Here is a 22,551-nt window from a genome sequence, read left to right as displayed (position 1 = left end):
CAAGCTGAGAGAGTCAATTATATGGTTTCACTTACTTGTAGAACGTAAGGAATAATATGGAGGACATTAGGAGAAGAAAAGGAAAAGTGAATTGGGGGATATTGGAGGGGGAAAGGAAGCATGAGAGACTGTGAACTCTGAAAAACAAACTGAGGGTTTTGAGTGGGGGCGGGGGTGAGGGGATAGGTGAGCCGGGTGGTGGGTATTTAGGAGGGCACATATTGCATGGAGCACTGGGTGTGGCACATAAACAATGAATCTTGGAATACTGAAAAAATAAAATTAAATTAAAAAAAATAAAGGCAACTTTTTTCTATTAATTAGAAATTTTTTAAAAAGACTTACAGCTGACCAGGGCCTAGTGAAATTACTATATTTCATAGGCCCCCAAAAATGTTCCATTGTGGTGCTACTTATATAATACCAATATTTTAAAAGATAATAAACTTATATGCATTCACTTATTTACTGAGTATGTTTGGTGTGTCAGGCAATATTTTAGGTACTGTGAATACAACTATTAATGAAACAAATCTAAGATTAAATGATTGAAAAATGGTTCACTTGAAAAATGGTTCACTTCACATGGCACATTATGGTAAATTACTTAATCACTGAAATAAATTTTAAGACTAACACTATGTAAAGAAAAGGGATGAGCTTACTATACATTAAATGAAGCAAAAAAATTTTTTAACAAAACTGATGTACAGAAAAAGAACAGGAAGAAATAGATAAATAGTATCATAACATAACTGGTTTTTCTAGAATGGTGAAATTATGAGTAACTTTATATTTCCTATAACAAAATTAATACACTTGCAAATAAATTAAGTAACAGGACACTGAAGATGTGAATTCCATTATTTTGCAGACCAACAGATAATATGAGAAGTAACCTACCACATTTTCACAGACCATCTGTTACTGAGAGAACTGTTCAATATCTTATTGAAACTAGAACTAAAAAATACAGTAGTCCCCCCCATTATGCACTGATTCACTTCCCATGGTTACCCAGTCAAGAAGCATATGACCTTTTCTGACATATTATCAGAATAGATTTTGACCACGTCAAAATGCCTACATCATTAATCTCACCTCATCTCATTACACAGGGATTTGATCTTTACACATCATCACAAGAGTATGTACAGTAAAATAGGATATTTTGAGAGAGAGACCACATTCACATACCTTTTATTATAGTATCCTGTTATAACTATTCTAATTTATTATTAATTATTGTGGCTAAACTCTTACTTGCCTAATTTACAAATTAAATTTTATTAGTATGTACATATAGGAAAATACGTAGTACATATAGCATCATCAGTTCTATACAGTTTCAGGCACTCACTGTGGACTTAAAATGTAACAGTCATGGATGGGGCGGCTACTGTAGTACTTTTTAAATGGTTAAAATCAGTAAATGCACAAGCTCTAAGGAGCAAGTGCATAAACAAAGGGGTTTGTATCTTAGAATCATCCACTGGGCTACAAAGAATCTTTTAATAAACCCTATCAATTTCTCTTTCCAGCTTCTCTTTTAATTCAACGAAATACCACATTCCTTTAACTCTGCCACCAATAACAAGGCACTAGCTGTTATAGTAAAGACATGAGGGCAAACAGCTTTTCAGGGAAGAAAATCACTGAATGGCCACCCCAATATACCTCTGCTATTCAACTCTGAACCTTTTCAATAACTGATTTACAAAAACCCCCAAAAATAATTCAGTAACTTGCCTGCCTGTCTCACAGGTAAATCCAGTTGTTCCGACATAGTAATCTGAAGCAGTGTTGAAACAAAATTCAGAGACTTGTGTGCCTACAAACAAACAAAAAAAATAGGTTTTAAATTTCTGCAAATAAATATTCCCAGTACTCTGTTCTACTGTTTGACTGGCACAAAAGGCTAACCACCCACAAGTTGGTCCAAGCCTCATTTCCCATCACCCACCAACAATGAACTAAAAAAAAAAAAAAAAAAAAAAAGAATAACCTAACTCCTAAAATATTCTGGATGTTTGCATTTGCCTTCATTTCATACTGCTCCACTTCCCGTTTATCCTAACTGGTACTCTTAACCTACCTACACTTAACTTACATGAACAGCTCAAGAACAATATCCTCTTTAATACCTACTTCCCCAATTCAGTAATAATTTCTCCATAGAGATGTTCTACTGAGTGACCAGACAAACTGAATCAGTAAAAATTAATAGCCTGGGAAGTGGTTTCCAAGGTGCTAATAATGTTTTATTTTGGAATGTGGCTATTTTACCGAAGTGTTCAGTTTGTAAAAATTAATCAACAGTACCCTTTCAATTATTATCCCGTATGCATGTTACATTCAAACAGAAGTTTAGAAATCAATAGCTCTGAACATATAATAAAAGTAGGATACAAATCATATGTTGATAATTTAATAAATACATTTATATGAAATTCCAATGTAGCATATACAGAAAATAAAGAAATACACCCAAAATGTTAATATAGTTATCTCTAGGGTGGTGGGATTATAAAGGGACTATTCTTCACATATTTTCTATTTTCCAGTTTATACTACAGACCCTGGACACTTTCATTAACAGTATAAAAAAGTTATTTAATGATTCCTAAACTTGTCATATTTGCTTCTGTTTAAAAAAAAAAAACACTCAAGTTATATCCCTTCTTAAATGTTTTCAGAGTTGTATTCTCTCTCCCCCAATATAACTACCACCTATGTCATCTCTTCCTTTCTGCCCAAGTTTTAGTATTTTTTCTGCACATGTTCACATAAACAATAGTAATTTTTATTTTAGTTTCTTCTTTACAGACTTTCCCCCACAAAAATATTCCATACATTCTTAGAAACAAAAATTTCCCTTTGGATATAAAAAATTTCTTCCATAGTAGAAGCTGGAATTCAGTCACTCCAAAAATTGTTTTATTTAAATGTTCCTGGTGCAAGACCCCATGGCAGGAGCTGAGAATACAAAGCTGAAACAAAACAGTAAGGTTCCATGACCTCATGGAAAAGTGTTTAATGTGAAGGACAGTGAAGATAATCAAACAAGTAATTACAGTAAAGTACAGTAGAAGAGGTAGACACAGTATGGGAGAATCAAAAGGAGAATCTTCCAACCTAGAAGTAACGGGTAAAGACTCAAATGGGAGTAGTTAAGTGGATGAATGATAGGTATTTGTCCTTTCTGGTACTCTAAACACCATTAACCATATAACTTTCCTGAAACACCCTTCTAACTATGCAATTCACACACTGTTCCTTCTCAGATTGCTTTGCTGGTTTCTTATCCTATTTAAACTGTAACTGCTCAGTCATAGGCCATCTTTTACACTTCCCAGCTGATTTCATCCAACCACTGTCTTTAAATACTATGTCAGATACATTATTTCCAGTCTAGTTCACTCTTAAGAGATTTCTTTAACATCCCTACCTTCACAGGCTTCTCAAATTTATTACGTTCAAAGCATATTCTCCCCTAAAAGCTATGTTTCTACTTTCCTGTACCATTTCTTCCCACCTTTTTCATCACCAACCTCAGTTACTTATGTCTAATACCTGAATGACATCTTTAATACTTCCCTCTTTTTTATTCCAATTCAGTATTTCAGGTCCTGTCAATTCTATATCCAAAATACTTCTATAATTAATATACCCACTTTCTCCATTCCCATTAACGTCAACCTCATCCAAACGACTATCATTTTCCTTTATGTAAGTAAGTACTCCTCACCTCCACCATTCCTCTTTACAGCCAAAGGTCTTTAAAATTGTAAACCAACCCCCTTAAAAAAAGAAAAAAAAAAACCCTTTTAATATTTTTTTTTTAAAATTTTATTTGTCAGGGGCTCCTGGGTGGCTCAATTGTTAAGCAGCTGCCTTTGGCTCAGGTCATGATCCCAGGGACCTGGGATAGAGCCATTCAAGATCAGGCTCACTGCTCAGCAGGGGCCTGCTTCTCCCTCTCCCACTCCCCTTGCTTGTGTTTCCTATCTCGCTCAGCCTGTGTCATATAAATAAATCTTTTTTTTTTTTTAATTTATTTGTCAGAGAGAGAGAGAGCACACAAAGCAGGGAGAGCAGCAGGCAGAGAGAGAAGCAGGCTCCCTGCTGAGCAAAGAGCCTGATGTGGGAATTAGCCCCAGGACCATGGGATCATGACTTGAGCTGAACAGAGACCTTGACTAACTGAGCCACCTAGGCGTCCCAATGGCTTTCTACTCTACTTCCCAAAGACTGTATAAGGATCTGTATTATCTTGCCCCTACCTATTTTGTCTCATTGAAAGAAACTTTCTCACCTCCCACCGTCCCACGTCCCACGCTACCAGCCGCCTTTAGGTTCTTTCAACAACAAACGTAATTACTACACTTTCCATTCTGTGACTTTCTACCTATAACACTCTTCTGTCCACTGCTCACTGGAGTTAACTGATCCATAGCTTCACATTCTTTGAGTTTCTCTAAACATTTAGAGAAGGCTTTGCTGACTGATCATTCAAGTTAAAGAAGGGCTCCCTATAACTCTCATAATCTCCAGGGTTTTTTTTTTCCTGTAACATTTATTACATATTTGTAGACTGATTTATGTCCATCTCTTCTGTTTATTAGATTTTAAGCTTCATTAACAGTAACTATTACTATTTTTATTCCCAGTTCTTCATGATGGTTGGTATTTAAGGTGTTCAACGAATTTATTAAATGAAGAACTGAAATGAATCAACAAAAAAATGTCTTGGAAGCAGCAGTGAGCACCTAGGAGCAGTGTAGTATAAAAGAGAACTTACATTAAAGAGATAGATGAAACCACAAAGGACACTACTATCTACACTAACACTGTAGCTCTTTTTAGGACATTTATATTATAGTATATATCTTATCTCCTGCATCAAATTATGAATCCCTGGAAAGGACAGCTAGATTCAGACAGTCTGATTATAAATACAAGTGATGCTACTTCCAACATTTTTAAATCTTGAGCAAGTTGCTTCAGTAAATCTAAGACTTAATTACAAAATTAGTTTAACAAAATCTGCTTCACAGGATGGCTGTAAGAAGTAAGTGAACAAGGTGCCTGGATGGCTCAGTTGGTTTAGTGTCTGCCTTCGGTTCAGGTCATGATCCCGAGGTCCTGATATGGAGCCCAACGTGGGGCTCCCTGCTCAGCGGGGAGTCTGCTTCTCCCTCTCCTTCTGCCCCTCCCCCCAGCTTGTGCTCTCTAGCTCTCACTCTCTCTCAAATAAATAAACAAAATTTTTGAAAAAAGGTACAATATGTAAAATATTATAGTAAATGTCAAGACATAAAAAATTGTTATGCTGTTTTTAATCTCCATACACAGTAGAATCTCATCTTTCTCAGAGTATGTTCTGGCATAAACTGAGCATTGCCAAATGGTTCTTAGTTCTTTAAATCACTTAAAAAGGGCGCCTGGGTGGCTCAGTGGGTTAAGCCTCTGCCTTGGGCTCAGGTCATGATCTCAGGATCCTGGGATCAAGCCCCGCATAGGGCTCTCTGCTTTGCAGGGAGCCTGCTTCCCTCTCTCTCTGCCTGCCTCTCTGCCTACTTGTGATCCCTCTCTCTCTGTCAAATAAATAAAATCTTTAAAAAAATATTAGCAAACATATGCAGGCAAATTACGAAAAATCAGTACAAGCAGACAATCCTACCTGAAAACAATGTATGCAATACATGAAAGCACTAGTGAGGATGTGAAAAATATCGAACTCATACACACAGTGCATAAAACAGTACAACCTTATTGGAAAACTGGCATTTTGAAACATGCATCTACCTTATAACCTAGCAATCTCACCTTTACATATCCAAGAAAAGTGCTTGTGTCCACAATACCTGTCCACTGACAAGTGAACGCAAAAACAAACTTTAGTAGAAGTCATACAATGAAATACTATACAATAACTTAAAAAAAAAAGTTTACCTGTGGAATCAAGTAATATGGATCTCAAAAAACATGTTAAGAAGCTAGACTACTTGGGTACATACCAGGTGATCCTATTTATATGAAGTTCAAAGACAGGCAAATCTAGTCTTACAGTTAACAGAAGTCAGAACAACAGAAGTCAGAATAATGGCAACCTGAAGGAGGAAAGGTATTAATTGGGAAGTGTCTCAAAGGAACATTCTAAGCCAATAGAAATGTTATATAAATTTTGATTTGGGGAGCCTAGGGGGCTCAGTCAGTTAAGCATCTGCCTTTGGCTCAGGTCACGATCCCAGGGTTCTGGGACTGAGTCCCACATTGGGCTCCCTGTTCAGCAGGGACTCTGCTTCTCCCTCTGCCCCACCCCAGCTTGTGCACCCAGGCTCTCATGCTCTCTCTCAAATAAATACCTGAGATATAAATAAATAATTTATTTGACAGAGAGTAAGAGAGAGAACATAAGCAGGAAATGGTAGGCAGAGGGAGAAGCAGGCTCCCTGCTGAGCAAGGACCCGAACTAGGGCTTGAACTTAACAGGTACCCCAATAAAATCTTAAAGAACAGCAACAACCACCACCACCACTGAACTGGATACATTACGAAGTGGCTGAATTCAGTAAGTTATTAAAAAAAAAAAAAAAATCAAAACTGAACTACGAAAAAAAGTACTGATTTTACTACTCTTCAAAGTCATTTGCCTTCAAAAATACACAAGTACAAATCTAAAAAGTCCAACTGAGAAAAAGTTACTTTCAGACAGCTGAGCTGGGCCAAGAGGTAAGAAAGAATGAGAAAGAATGTTTCTAACAGCAGAAATCACAGAAGCAAATTCAACCTGGCACATCTATCTACTTGACCTATACAAATTTCCATCCAGCTGGAATCTCTAATGCCTTCTATTCTCCCAAAGTTTAACAAATGGACATAAAATAATAATATCAGACATGAGATTCTTAAAATTCTGAGGGAAAGTAGATTAGCAATCACCTAGGCCTGGGATATGAGATTAAACTGGAAGGAAGGATTAGTGCTCCTGGGTGCTTCTGTCAGTGAAGTGTCTGCCTTTAGCTCAGGTCAAGATCCCAGGGTCCTAGGATCAAGCCCTGAGTTGGACTCCCTGTTCAGTGGGGTGCCTGTTTCTCCCTCTTCCTCTGCCACCCGCCCTCCGCCCCCCACTCATGCTCTCACTCTCACTCTATCTCAAATAAATAAATAAAATTTAAAAAAATAATAAAAATAAAAAATCAACTGGAAGGAGGGATCTTACTGGGATAATGAAAATATTCCAAAATTAGATTGTGGGTACACATGGGTGGCTCAGTTGGTCTGCCTTCAGCTCAGGTCATGACCCCAGGTTCCTGGGATTATGTCCTGCACCCAGCTTCTTGCTCAGCAGGGAACCTGCCCTATCCTTCTGCCGGTGAGGCACCCAGGCATCCCAAAGTAGAGTTATATTAAAGAGATTATTAAGAGGGGCGCCTAGGTGGCTCAGTAGGCCCAATGCTGGGCCCAGTCCCAGGACCCTGAGATCATGACCTGAGCGGAAGGCAGAGGCTCAATCCACTGAGGCCACCCAGGCGCCCCGATAAGGTCTTTTTTTAAAAATTTCTATTTATTTGTTTAATTGACAGAGAGACAGTGAGAGAAGGAATACAAGCAGGAGGAGTGGAAGAGGGAGAAGCAGGCTTCCCCCTAAGCAGGAAGCCCAATGTGGGGCTTGATCACAGGACCCTGGGATCACGACCAAGCCAAAGGCAGATGCTTAAGGACTGAGCTACATGGGCATCCTGGAAGATAAGGTCTTAAAGCAGTATCATGGATGTAATTCTGGGTATATGACTATAAAACATTACAGGTAGAAAGCTATTACCACATAGTAATAGGCCTGGAAAACTACTCCATGGGTAGACTTTCCCCACTCCCCCAAATATGTCTAACTTTACAAAAGAAAAAGATGAAAAGCACACATACATAAACAAATTTCCCCTGACCCTACTATGCCTTTAACCTACAGTCTTATTCCCATTCCCTTTCCAGCATTCTAACACTGTATTCAGAAAATTGCTTTCTCCAAGGTTACCAATATTTTAAAAGCTTTCCCCCCAAAGTCTTCATTCTGCTTTAACCCCCCTCATTTGGAAATATCAATAACCCTTTCTTTTTCTAATAGCTTTTTACTTATTACATAAGTAATTCATGTTTACTAGTAGAAAAATCTATGAAATTCATTTAAGTAAAAAGAAAACTAATTACCCACAACCAACCTTCTTACTTAAAATTCCTTTTCTTGTTTCCTACTTTTTAAAAAATATTTTATTTATTTACTTGACAGAGAGAGCAACAGCACATTTTCAGGGGGAGCAGCAGAGGGAGAGGGAAAAGCAGGCTCCCCACTAAGCCGGAGTCTTTTGTTTGGCTTGATCCCAGGACCCTGGGATCATGACCTGAACTTGAAGGCAGTTGCTTAACCAACTGAGCCACCCAGGCGCCCTTGTTCCTCCTACTTTTATGCACAATTCTCCTTTTTCCTGTTTCTCAAAGTTCCAAAAATGGGCATGGCCAACGGTGAAGCCCTCCAGTCCATCCTACACCTCTAGATCATACTCCCTTCCTCTTAATTTACTGAGAAAAATAACTTTTCCATTGTTGGTTTCCCTCCTAACCTTCAATTCCATATTCTCTATTGCCTGCTATACATTTTCTATCTGATGTTTACCAGCTCCTCAAATCCGACTTAATACTCAAGTTATGTTTTTCTCCAATTTTTAAAAAATATTTTATTTACTTGACATTTTCCAATGTAATTAACTAATGTCAGTATCCTCTATAGTTACTCTTTTTTTTTTTTCTATAGTTACTCTTTAAGAAGTAACTTTTTATTATTTCTCTCCACTGGAATCCAAATGAAGAGAGCTTCAATTGCTACTGTACTTTACACTATTTATAAGGAAAAACAAAGGCATAAGGGCACTGTGACATCAAAGTACATCAATGAATATAACCAGATAATTCAAGAGCAAAGTGATTTCTAACTTTTCTGTTGTACTAAAGAATTTGACAAAGACAGGGGCGCCTTCATGGGGCAGTTGGTTAAACATCTGCCTCTTGGTTTCAGCTCAGATGGTGATCTCAGTGTGATTATTGAGTTGACACAGTCTGCTTAAGATTCTCCATCTGTCTCCCCCAACCTCTAGTGTGCTGCCTCTCTCAAATAAATAAATCTTTAAAAATAAATAAATAAATAAAAATAATATGACAAAGACAATACTATCCCTATTTTATCTACACAAAATATTAGGCATAGTGAGGTTAAATCATCACAGTGGTAGAATCAGGGCCAGGCTTGAGGCTCTTCATTATGTCTTCCAGCTTTTCATTAAATAGTGGTACTTAAATGCTTTTCAACCAAGGAGTTTAAAATAACTTCTTAATCACAAATTACTTTAGTTAAAAACAAAAAAACACGGATGCTTGGGTGGCTCAGTCGGTTAAGCCACTGCCTTTGGCTCCGGTTATGATCCCAGGGTTCTGGGATCGAGTCCCATTGGGCTCCTTGCTCAGCGGGGAGCCTGCCTCTCTCTCTGCCTGCCATGCCTGATTGTGCACTCCCTTGCTCTCTCTGACAAATAAATAAATAAATAAAATCTTTAAAAAACAAAAACAAAAGCAAATTACTTTAGTAACCAAAAGAAAAAACACACTTTAAATCAAACTCATTAATGCGCCACTGACAGAAACAAACAGTAAGTAAAATAGTATATCCATCTACTGTATCTGAAAAAGAAATTTTCTTATAAATATATTAATACAGTGATTATCTTTCTTTCAGATCTTTCACATGCTATGTCACTGAATAACTTCTGTGTAACAGCCAAAGTATCCAGGGACTTTCCCTCTCCCAAATTCAAAACAGTATCTACTTAGGGATATTCTTAATTAAGGAATGTTAAATATACATTATATTCTCATAAATATTTTGCCGAATTTCTAGACATGCCAAATTGTACTATTAACATGCCATCATTTTGCACTTCTCCAGACCTAACATTTTTATTAACTGCACATTTCATAGGTCCTTTAATAAAAGAAAAATCAACTTCATCACTTATAAGTAAAATGTATCACTTACAGTAGTAATTGTAATCATCTGTGAAAATCCTAGAAGTGACTTAGTTTATGAATTTAAAAGGTAAACGCAAAGTATCAAGAAACTTAGCAAAGCCAAGACCACTTACTTTGTCACATAAAGCATATGAGCAGCTTTTCTACCTACATAACCATTTTATAGCACATTAAGCTTAGGAACTGAAGGTTTAAAAGGCTCCTAGGTAAGCCTCCTAATTCTACTTAGAGCATTTTTCTTACTGCAAGTGTAAGAGGGGAAGGAATACTGATGCTGAGATCAAATCTGCTCTAAGCAAAGTCAAATTTAAGAATCTCATCTAAAACTTACACACAGCTCTATTATAAGTCCCAACCACATGCATCTGTGAAGGCTGTGTTGACTATGAAACTCCAGAAAGGCAGGAAATCATGAATACTTTCTATTAACCACTTAGCTCAGTGTCTATCATAAAGACATTTGCTATTAAATGAACCAAGGGAACCTGGGTGGTACAGTCGGTGAAGTGCCCCGACTCTTGGTTTCAGATCAGGTCCGGATCTCAGGGTCATTAGATTGAACCCTGTGTCAGGCTCTGCAGTGAGCACCAGTTGGCTTAAGATTCTCTCTCCTTCTCTCTCTGCCTTCTCTCTGTCTCCCTCTCTGAAATTTAAAAAAAAAAAGGGTTGGGGGAGAGCACCTGGGTGGCTTAGTCATTTAGGGTCTGCCTTTGACTCAGGTCACGATCCCAAGATTCTGGGATTGAGCCCCACATGAGGCTCCCTGCTCAGCGGGAAAACCTGCTTCTCCCTCTCCCATTCCCACTGCTTGTGTTCCCTCTGGCTGTGTCTCTCTCTGTCAAATAAATAAATAAAATCTTTAAAAATAAATTAATCAAATTTAATTAAGTTTTTTAAAAAAAGTAGAACCAGATTGGGAACTGTTATTCAGAATAAACATTTCAAAAAAAATTTTCCTGACATTACATTTTTTATAAATATCGTATTTGCGAGTAAGAGAGAGCGAGAGCACACACAAATGAGGGTAGAGGGGCCAGAGGAGAGGAGAAGCCGACTGAGCAGGGAGTCTGAGGGATGGCTCCTTCCCAGGGTCCTGGGTTCATGACTTGAGTGGTAGGCAGACGCTAACTGACTGAGCCACCCAGGCCCCTCTCCTGACATTACATTTAAAACTTCAGTTCAAATGTAAGCTTGTTGATAAAGAGGACTCTGTCTTGTATACAGTATCAGATCCCCGGCATAAAGACAGAATCTGCCACATGATAGGCAATATTTTTAAAATATTTGAAAATAATCAGAAACAATTAGCTGTTAGTGTCCATTCTCAGTTAATTTAAAAAAAAAAAAAAAAAAACCTTCATCTACTGATTTTATTCCTATTAGAGATAAGTTCAAAGTCCACTAACTTTTAGAGTAGAAAAGAGAGCAATCATCTAGTTCAAATAAAAATAGTTAAAATTTAAGGAATACAGAAAACTAGGTGTTAAAAAATGGTATGAACTTTCAGTTTACAAGTATCACAGAAGGTCAGAGTAGGAAAAGATAGCATTTAAGATGGGAATAATGAGATTTGTGAATAGGAACCCCCCCCTTTTTTAGATTTTATTTATTTATTTGACAGAGAGAGAGAGAGAGAGGGAACACAAGGAGGGGGAATGAGAGAGGGAGAAGCTGGCTTCCCACGGAGCAGGGAGCCCAATGAGAGACTCAATCCCGGATCCTGACCTGAGCCGAAGGCAGATACTTAACCACTGAGCCACCCAGGTCCCCCCCACCGAATAGGAAAACTTTTAGTTTTAGGTGCTAAGAGCTTAACAGGCAGGGTGGGCAGCAGGAGCAAAGGTTTGTATAGAAGGTTTCCACTGAGAACACGGGTAGTGAAAGCAGGAAGAATGCAGAGACTATGTCTGTTATAATAACCTCCCCAAATCTTCAGAGATGTCTTAACTTCATCTTATAAATGAAGAAACAAGTATTTCTGAGTGAGAATAGGAAGTAGCAAACAGTCTCTGGAAACATAATAAACAATTAATGTTGAATAAATGAATACCAAATGCCATAGATTTTAGACTTCCTTAAAAAAAAAACAAAAACTTTTTTTTTTGAAGATTTTATTTATTAAGAAAGATAATGACCAAGAGCACAAGCGGGGGCAGGAGCAGAGGGAAAGGGAGAAACAGATTCTCTTGCTGAGCAGAGAGCAACATGTGGGGTTCAATCCCAGAAGCCTGCCTTAAGCAGTCAGGATTCTGGGATCATGACACAAGCCGAAGGCAGACACTTAACTAAGCCACCCAGGTGCCCCAAAAACCAAATTTTTAAAACTGTACTTCAAGACATACAGAAGTCAATTAATCTCAAAGTATATAATTTAAGTGACAAATGAGATTCCTGTACAGAACTCTAAAGACTGAAAGACATTTCTAGTATTATACAAGTTCTTACTTCTCTTTGCATACAACAAATATTTACTGAGAGTCCACAGTGTGCCAGGCATTGTGCTTATAATTGTGCCAATTTTCAAGTTACAATAAGCTACTTACTAATGATCTCACTGTTTAAATAGGTACTTATGTTCTTTCTCCATTAGTGCTGATTGTTTTCCACAGAAATATACAACTACTACAGTTAGACTGAGACAGGAAATAAAATGTATGGCATGGTAGATGGGTTAATCAATGGGCACTTATGCACGATTCAAATAATCTGGAGAGAACTTAGTAGGTGCCAAACACTTTGCTGAATTTTTTACATGCATCTCACTTAACCCACATGACACTATGACATATATACTATTACTATTTTTATTTTGTACGTAAGGAAAATGATGCTTAGAAGTTAAATAACTTTCCTAACATCTCCCAGCTAGTACAAAATGCTTCATAATTTAAAAAAAAAAAAATCAAATAACTAAGCGGTTTTCAATTTTATTTCCAAGAAAGCTTGTACTTCTTATTGGTTTTCTCCAGTGTTTGAGGCAAAGCTTGTTACATGAAGATATTTCAAATTGGGAAATGACAATGCGATCAAAAATTGTTAACAGCATTAGGAAAAAAAAGGACCAAAATTCATGCTATGCTACAGAGTAGTCAGTGGGGAATATTAAAATTCAGCTTTTTTAAAAAAAGATTTTATTTCTTAAGAAGAGGCAAAGTAGGAAGAGCAGCAGGCAGAGTGAGAGGGAGAAGCAGGCTCCTCCCTGCTGAGCAGGGAGCCCAATGCAAGGCTTGATCCAGGACCCTGGGACCATGACTGGAACTAAAGGCAGACACTCAACTGAATGAGCCACCAAGGTGCCCTAATACTAAAATTTATCTCAAAAATATCTGCCAAAAAGAGAGTCCTTACTGTGGTCTCCAGCAGTCTAATGGAACTTTCTTAATTTTATCTATATGTAATATTAAAAAATATATAAATAATCTAAAAATCCTTGATTTGGGGGGTGGTATAACAGTGCTAAAGCCTATATTATTATCTGCTATAATTAAGTAAGGCTTAATACTGACAAATCAAAGAATTACAGTAACAAGACAAAAATTCCTCATCTCATAAAACTCTAAAATTACACTAGTGAGAATAAAATATGTATGATAAACTAGTGCTACAGAGAAAAATAAATGAAGAGAGATGTAGAATGTCTAGCGTGTTGTAGTCAGTGGAACTCCTCAGTGATATGAAGGAATTTAAATGATGATAGATCAAGTCTGGGAGATAACTGACTAAAAGCGGATCCAAACAGATGGAACAGTTAAGTGCAATCACTGTGAGGCAAGAGCAGAGCACTTTGTTTTTAACTATCTGCACTAGAATACTTTGATAACATTTATAATTTTTACAGCTAGTGATTACTTCACTTAGCGGAAGAGATTTACTCAAATTCAGTAATCTTTTTCTTTTAACTAAGTGAACCAAAATATAATTTCAATCGAATAAAAACAGTATGGAATGATTGCTTCATCTGTCTTATACAAAGCGAGAAGAGACTTAAGGAAATAAAAATGTTACTTCCTCATTCTTACTTCAGTCAAGCTTCTTCAAGATTTATCTGGGATCTATTTCTTAAATCAAGGTTCTGCCAAGCAAGTTAAGTGTCCAAATGGAAGCACTTCATTAAAACAGAATGAAGACTAGAGCTGAGGATATTCTAATTAAAAGAAAAGTTACCTTAGGAAAATTACTAATAAGTTAAGGTGGAATAATTGAAAGAAATCTGCAAAATGTAAACCGCTAACAATCACAGAAATTCAGGTTAGACCACAAATTTTCTTTGACAGAAAATCAGTGTTCAGGGGCGCCTGGGTGGCTCAGTGGGTTAAGCCGCTGCCTTCGGCTCAGGTCATGATCTCAGGGTCCTGGGATCGAGTCCCGCATCGGGCTCTCTGCTTGGCAGGAAGCCTGCCTGCCTCTTCATCTACTTGTGATCGCTCTCTGTCAAATAAATAAATAAAATCTTTTTTTTTTTTTTAATAGATTTTTATTTATTTATTTGACAGAGAGAGATCACAAGTAGGCATAGAGGCAGGCAAAGAGAGAGAGGAGGAAGCAGGCTCCCTGCTGAGCAGAGAGCCCGATGCGGGACTTGATCCCAGGACCCTGAGATCATGACCTGAGCCGAAGGCAGCGGCTTTAACTCACTGAGCCACCCAGGCGCCCCAATAAATAAAATCTTAAAAAAAAAAAAAAAAAAAAAAATCAGTGTTCACTATTCCAGAGTATTCCAAAACCCTAACTTATGTTGCTTAAGAGTTAAGCAAAAAAAATGCTATGAATACTATTTTGATTATTCACTTCTAAAGATCAGCCTGTGAAGTATTTATTCCAGGTCTCAATTACAAGATATCAGTGCATATAACTAGACATTCAATACCTGCTTGAGGGATGAATGAATTTCAGATTTTTCTGCAAGGGAGCCAACTCTTTTTTCAAATAATGTTTAAAATTATTACACACAGCATGTTTAGTCAGAATAATAAAATCATGGTAGAAATCACTGTAACTAAATTTTTAGGGTGCCTTAACTTACACATCTATAAATACTTCATGAACAAAATAATGTTCATCTTAACCTGTATCACAAAACAAATCAAAATAAAAAGTGACCCATAACTCCCTCCATATTTTCATAATGGTTCTAAAGAGGAATTTGTTTCAGCACATTATTTTATACAAAAGAAATCTAAACTCCTCCCAAGGTGACTTTGAGCCTAAAAATTTGAGTATGGGGGGTGAGGCCTCCGGCCTGGCTGGCTCAGTGGGTGGAGCATGGGACTCACCAGCCAGGAGTTTTAAGTTGGAGCCCCATGTTGGGTGAAGGTTACTTAATCCTAAAATCTTTAAAATTTTTTTTTGAATATCACTCTTGGTTGAGCTAATAACAGTCGCATTTATGTATATATTTATATATTAAGACTTAACTTTTTTATTTTAAAACAACTGTACACTTGATTTGTCTAAACTCTGTAGGTAGTCTTCAAATGTAAGTTCCTTGAGGGCAGAGATCTCTAAAAAGAGCACTGTACATTTAAGATGTCCAATTAGGAATACTCCTGTGGCTTCTGTAAAGTCAATATAATGTTTTTAAATGAGTTTCCTACTAAGAAGAGCATTAAATAGGAGCATTAAATTAGATAAGAGGAGCATTAAAATAACTGAATTTCTACCTTAAAGAGGGGCTTCTTTTTCCATTTAAAAATAAATGTACACTGAACTTCACTAAAGCTTGCAGACTCAGTGGGATACCAAAAGACAATTATTAACTGGCATAGGAAATTACAGGGGTCCTTTTAAGATGCCTTTAAAATACTCATTGAAATATAAAAAGTTGCAGAAATTTAGAAACAAACAATGAAACTGAAGACAGTACAACAATATACCCCACATATTACGGCTGTTTTCCAAAGGGTGGTCCCCCGAAAATAAAGGGGGAAAAGGGAACCAATCCTCCGCAAGCTGATAAGGAGCTTGGCACGTTTCAAGGCACCCTGCTTTACACTGTCTCACTTTGACCGTCACAGCAACCCTGTGGCCTAATTTTATGAATGGGAGAAATTCAGCATCAAGAGGTTAAGTGACTTGTCCAAGGTCAGTCAAGAAAATTAGTGGTTCAGCTCTACCTAAAGGGTGCACTTCACCTGACACTTTCTACTACACCGCCCTGCCTCCCCGACTGAGGCATTAGCAGAGTAGAACAGTGAATCAGACTGATAGAGGTAGCCCGCACTACCCTCGCCCTGCCCAAGAGGCGGGGGCTTGCCTCTGAAAGCTTTCCCTGGCCGCTCAGTCGCAGAGAAGAAAGTTGTACAGATCACGGATCAGCCCACTGAAGTGACAAGCTGACAGGCGAAACCCCCAAAGGACCGGCTCTGCATTCCCAAGAGCCCCTCCGACCCCGGCGCCAGCGAGACTGCTCCCGGAAACGTCTGAAAAACCTCCTAGTGAGTTTCGCCCCCTCCTGGGCGCGAGGAATGAGCTGGGAATGAGCCAGAGGGCGGCCGGCCACCCAAGCCAGCCATGTGTCCAGCCCGTCACGCCCGCCTCGCCTCAGCCGGCTCCTCATGCCTTGACCGCAGCCAGAGGCCCAGCTCAGGATCCGACGCAAAGGCTGCCTTGGCCGCCACCACCACCGCAGCAGCCCGAGGCGCCCTGGCGTGGCACTCGTAGTCAGGTCCCCGCCCCACACCTCCAGTTGGGCCCCTCAGCGACGCCGTCCGCGCCTCTGGCCAGGCCCAGAGGGCTCGGCCTGCCACAGTCAGCCGCCCGCCCGGCGTCCTTACTTCATTGAGCTGGCGCTCCGCGGCCTCACGCAGGGCTGGGTCCATGGTGCCCCTCAGGGCCTCGATAATGGTGTTGGGGTCCATCGCAGCGCGGACTCGGTCAAACCCGGGGCTCGGGTGCTACTGGGCCAGGAATAGCGCCGCTCACTGCGCACATGGACCCGCCGCGCTCCGCAGCGGCAACCGGCGCGAAAGGAAAGAGAAGCGCCAAGGCCCCGGATAGAACCTCTTCGCCTCGGCGTGGAGGCGGGAGATGCTCCAGCCACTTCCTGTCGGCGCGAACGCGGGGCTCCTTGGGAGATGTAGTCCACGAGAGCTTTACGCAGCCCACGTGGCCCTGAACTGTCTCTCCTAGAGACTAGTCTTGTTTTTCAAAAACGAAAAATGTTCAAACTGCAAGAAAAAAATTAAAGCAATCGAACGCAAAAAAATTTCCGAGAATAATATGCCTATAGTAACCGTGAAGTAAATCTGATGCAATGTGTGATGCGATCCATGGCTAGTAGCTTTGTAATTGAAGGTAATCTTCTGGAAAGCAGTTGATCTGTGTTTCTAAATGCCATAAAAATGCTCATAATCTTTGCCCCAAAAATTACCATTCATGAGACTTTATCCTAAGAAAATAACACAAAAGATTAAATGAGCTTTATGCGTGAAAGGTATTATAACACTACATATTTATGATTACCAAATATTAGGAGGGTTTTTATTGAGTATCCAGATTTTGGTTAGGAACTTTATATAAATCACCTGTAAATGCAGAATAAGACATAATCCCTATTAGAATCCCACCTTCTTTAAAACAGTTAAACAGTTTCAGAAAGATTAAATAACTTGCCCCCAAGTTCACTTCCTAAGAAGCTGACCTAGGATTTCAAATCCTAGGATGTTTCTGTTTCGAAAGTTTTCATTCTCTTCACTGAATCACTCTGCCTTTCAAGAAAAATGTCAATGTGGGGATTGTCAAGCAAATTAAAAGAATTCAATCAATTAAATATTTCACAGCCATTAAAAATTACAAATATTATATACATTGTAACAACACAAAAAGTTATGTGATGCTATGGCTTTGTAACATGGACAAAAACTGGGAAGCAAAGCTGGCAAATAAAATCAATTGATTTTCTAGGATGGTGAGATTTTGAGTAATTCCCTTTTATATTTATCATCATTGTAATAAGATTATATAAACATAGTTATGTAAAATTAATCATAAATCTTCAAATGCAACTTGTTAAAAGGTCACTTATTGTTTTCAGTTTGCAGAAAGGAGAAAGGGGTGCAAAAAAGCTTTTCCCTGGAATAATGGACTTTGCAATATTAATATCTCTTATACGCCAACCATTGTGCCTGGAAGTGAGGTTTATGTAATTATTCCTAATTTATGAATGAAGAATCAAAGGCTCATATAAGCTATTTAAATTGTGAAAGATCATAAAATTTCCATAATATAACTTGTTGTTAGCTCTGTCAGTGTACTGATACAATCTGCTTAAGAATTTCCTCTCCCTGGGGCTTCTGACTGGCTCAGTAGGAAGAACATGTGACTCCTGATCTTGGGGTCATGAGCTATTGATCTTGAAGTCCTGAATTTGAGCCCCACATTGGGTCTACACCTAGAGATTGCTTAAAAATAAACTTAAAAAAAAAAAACCAATTTCCTCTCCCTACACATTCCTTGATTGTGAGAGCCTTAAAAATAAGGATTATGTTTTATTCACTTTTGTATCCTTATCTCCTAATCATGAAGCTTAAATGTCTGCTAAGAGTTCAATAAATATTTTAGTGAATAAATGAAGAAAGGGATAAATGAACTAGTGATGACTTGGTCGTTGAGCCAGAATTGAAACCTCAATCTTCATGATTCCAAAGCCAGTCCTCTTTACACTACTACATATCTATTTTAGATTCCAGAATTGACTTGTACATTATGAAATTGTGACAATTATAGCATAGCACAATGTATAAAAGTGCTCCAAAAATGTTACTTCCCTGGGCGCCTGGGTGGCTCAGTGGTTTAAAGCCTCGGCCTTCGGCTGGGGTCATGATCCCGTGTTCTGGGATTGAGCTCCTCATCAGGGCTCTCTGCTCAGCAGGGAGCCTGCTTCCTCCTCTCTCTCTGCCTGCCTCTCCACCTACTTGTGATCTCTGCCTGTCAAATAAAATCTTTATTTAAAAAATGTTATTTCTCTTTCCCTGAAACTGAAAGGGAAAAGAAGTAGTAGTGGAAAATAGGGTTTTTAAGCTATAGTACTGGGAACTGGGAACCAGCAAGTTTTGCAGATCTAAAGCTGAAGTGGGGCCTGTGTCTCATGCTTCAGATAGAGCCCATAGGATGCTAGATACCGTCTGGGGAGCCAGAGCTCCTTTATCCACACAAGGAACGTGGCTCCAGGACCCTCCAAAAGGTTAGCTGCAGGGTGATTAGTATACCCAACTTATTTGTAGGTTTATTGTTTTTTTGTCAAGCAAGTGACAAATATATGACTGGAAATACAGATGTTAGCTCCTCCAGGGCAGAGACCATGTCTATCTCTTTGTGGCAAACACAGAAATGAACATGTGCTCAACAAATAAATGTGTGAAAATTAAAGAAAAAAATGCCACATTAGGTCAGTATAAACATCAGTAGATAAACTTTTTATCTCATTGTTCAATCCCAATTCCTAGTACCACAATAGCCAATATAGATAAAATACCTTCTCGGGCAAGATTAATCTGAGGAATTCAGAAAAGTATAAAATAATTTTAAGCTGGAATGCAATTGGACAAAAACAGAGGTAAGGAACAATGTAGGGGTGACTTGGTTAACTATAAATGACTTGGTTAATCTTATAAATGATGGTTCCGTTGTTCACACAGAAAAAAGGCATATCTTCTGCAAGTATGAAAGGAAAGGAGGGTTCAGGGCGTGACCATACAACTATAATATAAGGAAACAAAAAGAATCAATTTACTCTTTACAAACTTCCATTGGAGGCTTTTGTGGATGAACACCAGTGATAAAGCCTTGAGGATAAATATCTAGCACCCAAAGGTATCTTAAGACCTAGACAGATGTGTCTGAGATGACTGGATTTTGTAAAGACATTCCACAATTACTGAAGCTTCACATCCTATATATCTTTTGTTAGGCCTATTTCAGACATCCCAAATATTTCAGACAAAATTTTTCATGAAATTTAATTTTTTCAATAATGGTTATCATTATACTTGTAACTAAATGAAATTCATTTTTACACCTTGGTAAGATTTTTATTCTAGGACGCCTGGGTGGCTCAGTTGGTTGGACGACTGCCTTCGGCTCAGGTCATGATCCTGGAGTCCCGGGATCGAGTCCCACATCGGGCTCCCAGCTCCATGGGGAGTCTGCTTCTCTCTCTGACCTTCTCCTCATTCATGCTCTCTCTCACTGTCTCTCTCTCAAGTAAATAAATAAAATCTTTAAAAAAAAAAAAAAAGATTTTTACTCTAAACAATTAAAAATGTAGGGGTTAGGGTGGCTGTCTGGCTCAATCAGTAGAGCTTGGTACTCTTGATCTTGGGGTAGTGAGTTCAAGCCTGACCTTGAGGGTAGAGTTTACTTTAAAAATAAACAAATAAAATAAGTTTTCCTGTGCAATACCCTTTCCCAGTGTCTGCTAACTCCTGGGACCACAGTGGAAGAAAAAAAAAAAGGTGGGAATTTAAAAAAAAGACAAGGAAGCTAAAAAAAAGAGTGATTGGTTATGTTCTGAGCCATGTACCAACTGTATTGCCTTGAGTAAAGCTTTCATCCCACTGGCCCTCTTTTGTTGTTGTTCCTGTGAAGTGTTAAATAATTCTACCTAGGCTCCCAAAATTATTCTGAGAATCAAATGAAGTTGGGGAGTGCTTTGTAATTAAAAAGCTCAGAACAAAAGTAAATTGCTATTGGTATTTTAAGGCAAGGACTGAGGAGAAAGGAAAGTAAGAGGGCAAGGAAGGAGAGTTATAGAAGGTGACGAAAGGAGGACTTTCTTCAGAGCATCCTTCCTGGCAGCTGTGGTTCTGCACGTTCGGCAGCTCGATAGGTACGTGTGTAAAGGTTAGTATGTGCAAGAAAAAGTAAAAGACAATGTTGTACAGAAATTGTTGAATGAAGACCATTCTTTATTGCATTTCTTTTAAATACACTGACTTGCACAAAATTGGAGTTCATGCCCTAAACCACATAAACAATTTTAAAGATAAACTTCATCAAAGTATTATTTACTTAAAATTCAATGAGGGTTCACAAAGTTATACATTCATGTCACTCTACCACAATCAACATGTAGATTGTCTCCATCAGCCCTTCCCGATTAATCCTTATGTGTTCAGCTCTGTGCCTCATATGCCCACCAATGTGTTTTCTATTACTATCAATCAGATTTGCCTTTCCTACTTTTTCATATAAATGGAATCATGCAGAAAGTGCTTTTTTTAAAAATTTATTTATTTGACACAGAGAGAGAGAGATCACAAGTAGGCAGAGAGACAGAGAGAGAGAGGGAAAGCAGGCTCCCTGCTGAGCAGAGAGCCTGATGCAGGGCTCAATCTCAGGACTCTGAGACCATGACCTGAGCCGAAGGCAGAGGCTTAACCCACTGAGCCACCCAGGTGCCCCCAGAAAGTGCTTTTTGTGTCTAGTTTTTCCTTCCATGATGTTGAGGGTATCAGCAGTTCCCACCTTGCTAAATGACAGTCCGTTACCTGATATACAACAATTATTCATTCATCCGTTGCTGGACATTTGGGTCATTTATAGTTTTTTGCTATTGTGAATTAAGCTGATATGTACATTCATGAACAAATCTGAATGTGGATATATGTTTTCATTTCTCTGGTAAATAGCAAAGAATGGAATGGTTGATTTGTATTTTTTTTTTTTAAGAAATTCTTTTTTTTTTTTTTTTAAAGATTTTATTTATTTATTTGACAGAGAGAGATCACAAGTAGATGGAGAGGCAGGCAGAGAGAGAGAGAGGGAAGCAGGCTCCCCGCTGAGCAGAGAGCCCGATGCGGGACTCGATCCCAGGACCCTGAGATCATGACCTGAGCTGAAGGCAGTGGCCTAACCCACTGAGCCACCCAGGCGCCCGGTTGATTTGTATTTTAAGTGTATATGTAACTTTACAAGAAACTGCTGAGGGCGCCTGAGTGGCTCAGTCGGTAAAGTATCTGCCTTTGGTTTAGGTCTTAATTTCAGGGTTTGGGAATTGAGCCCCATATCCAGCTTTCCTGGCTTCCTGCTCCTCAGGGAGCCTGCTTCTTCATCTCTCTCTGGCTGTTACTCCCCCTGCTTGTGTGTGCGTGTTCTCAAGTGAGAGTTCTCGCTGTCTCTCTCTGTCAAATAAATAAACAAAATCTTAAAAAAAGAAAGAAGGAAAGGAAAAGATTTTCTCCTATATTTTCTTATAGAAATCTTGTAGTTTTAGCATTTATGTTTTGATCTATGGTCCAGTTTGAGAGGTGTGTGTGTGTGTGTGTGTGTGTGTGTGATGGAGATAGGGTTGAAGTTATTTGTTTCTGCATATGGATATCGAGTTAGTTAGTACAGCAGAATTCTTTAAAAAGTTTATCCTTGGGGCGCCTGGGTGGCTCAGTGGGTTGAACCGCTGCCTTCGGCTCAGGTCATGATCTCAGGGTCCTGGGATCAAGTCCCGCATAGGACTCTCTGCTCAGCGGGGAGCCTGCT

The 22,551-nt window shown here is 38.7% G+C and overlaps 1 protein-coding gene across 2 annotated transcripts in view; it reads right to left on the bottom strand.

The window, feature by feature from the left end:
• Positions 1-17,098, bottom strand: part of IPO7 (importin 7) — a 56,576-nt gene extending 39,478 nt beyond the window's left edge. Inside the window, exons 1-2 of one of the 2 annotated variants that reach the window (XM_059135680.1) lie at positions 16,854-17,098; positions 1,750-1,831 (exon numbers count right to left, since the gene is read on the bottom strand). In XM_059135680.1, coding sequence (XP_058991663.1) covers positions 1,750-1,831; positions 16,854-16,937 — 166 coding nt within the window. In that variant the 5' untranslated portion in view covers positions 16,938-17,098. The remainder of the gene's footprint in view (positions 1-1,749; positions 1,832-16,853) is intronic. The other variant, XM_059135689.1, reaches the window with a different exon arrangement.
• Positions 17,099-22,551: the final 5,453 nt, after the last annotated feature.

This window comes from Mustela lutreola, chromosome 1, assembly GCF_030435805.1.
Source record: "Mustela lutreola isolate mMusLut2 chromosome 1, mMusLut2.pri, whole genome shotgun sequence".
NCBI lineage: Eukaryota > Metazoa > Chordata > Mammalia > Carnivora > Mustelidae > Mustela > Mustela lutreola.
The sequence above is the reverse complement of the archived record's forward strand: the minus strand, read 5'-3'. Positions and strand labels throughout refer to the sequence as shown.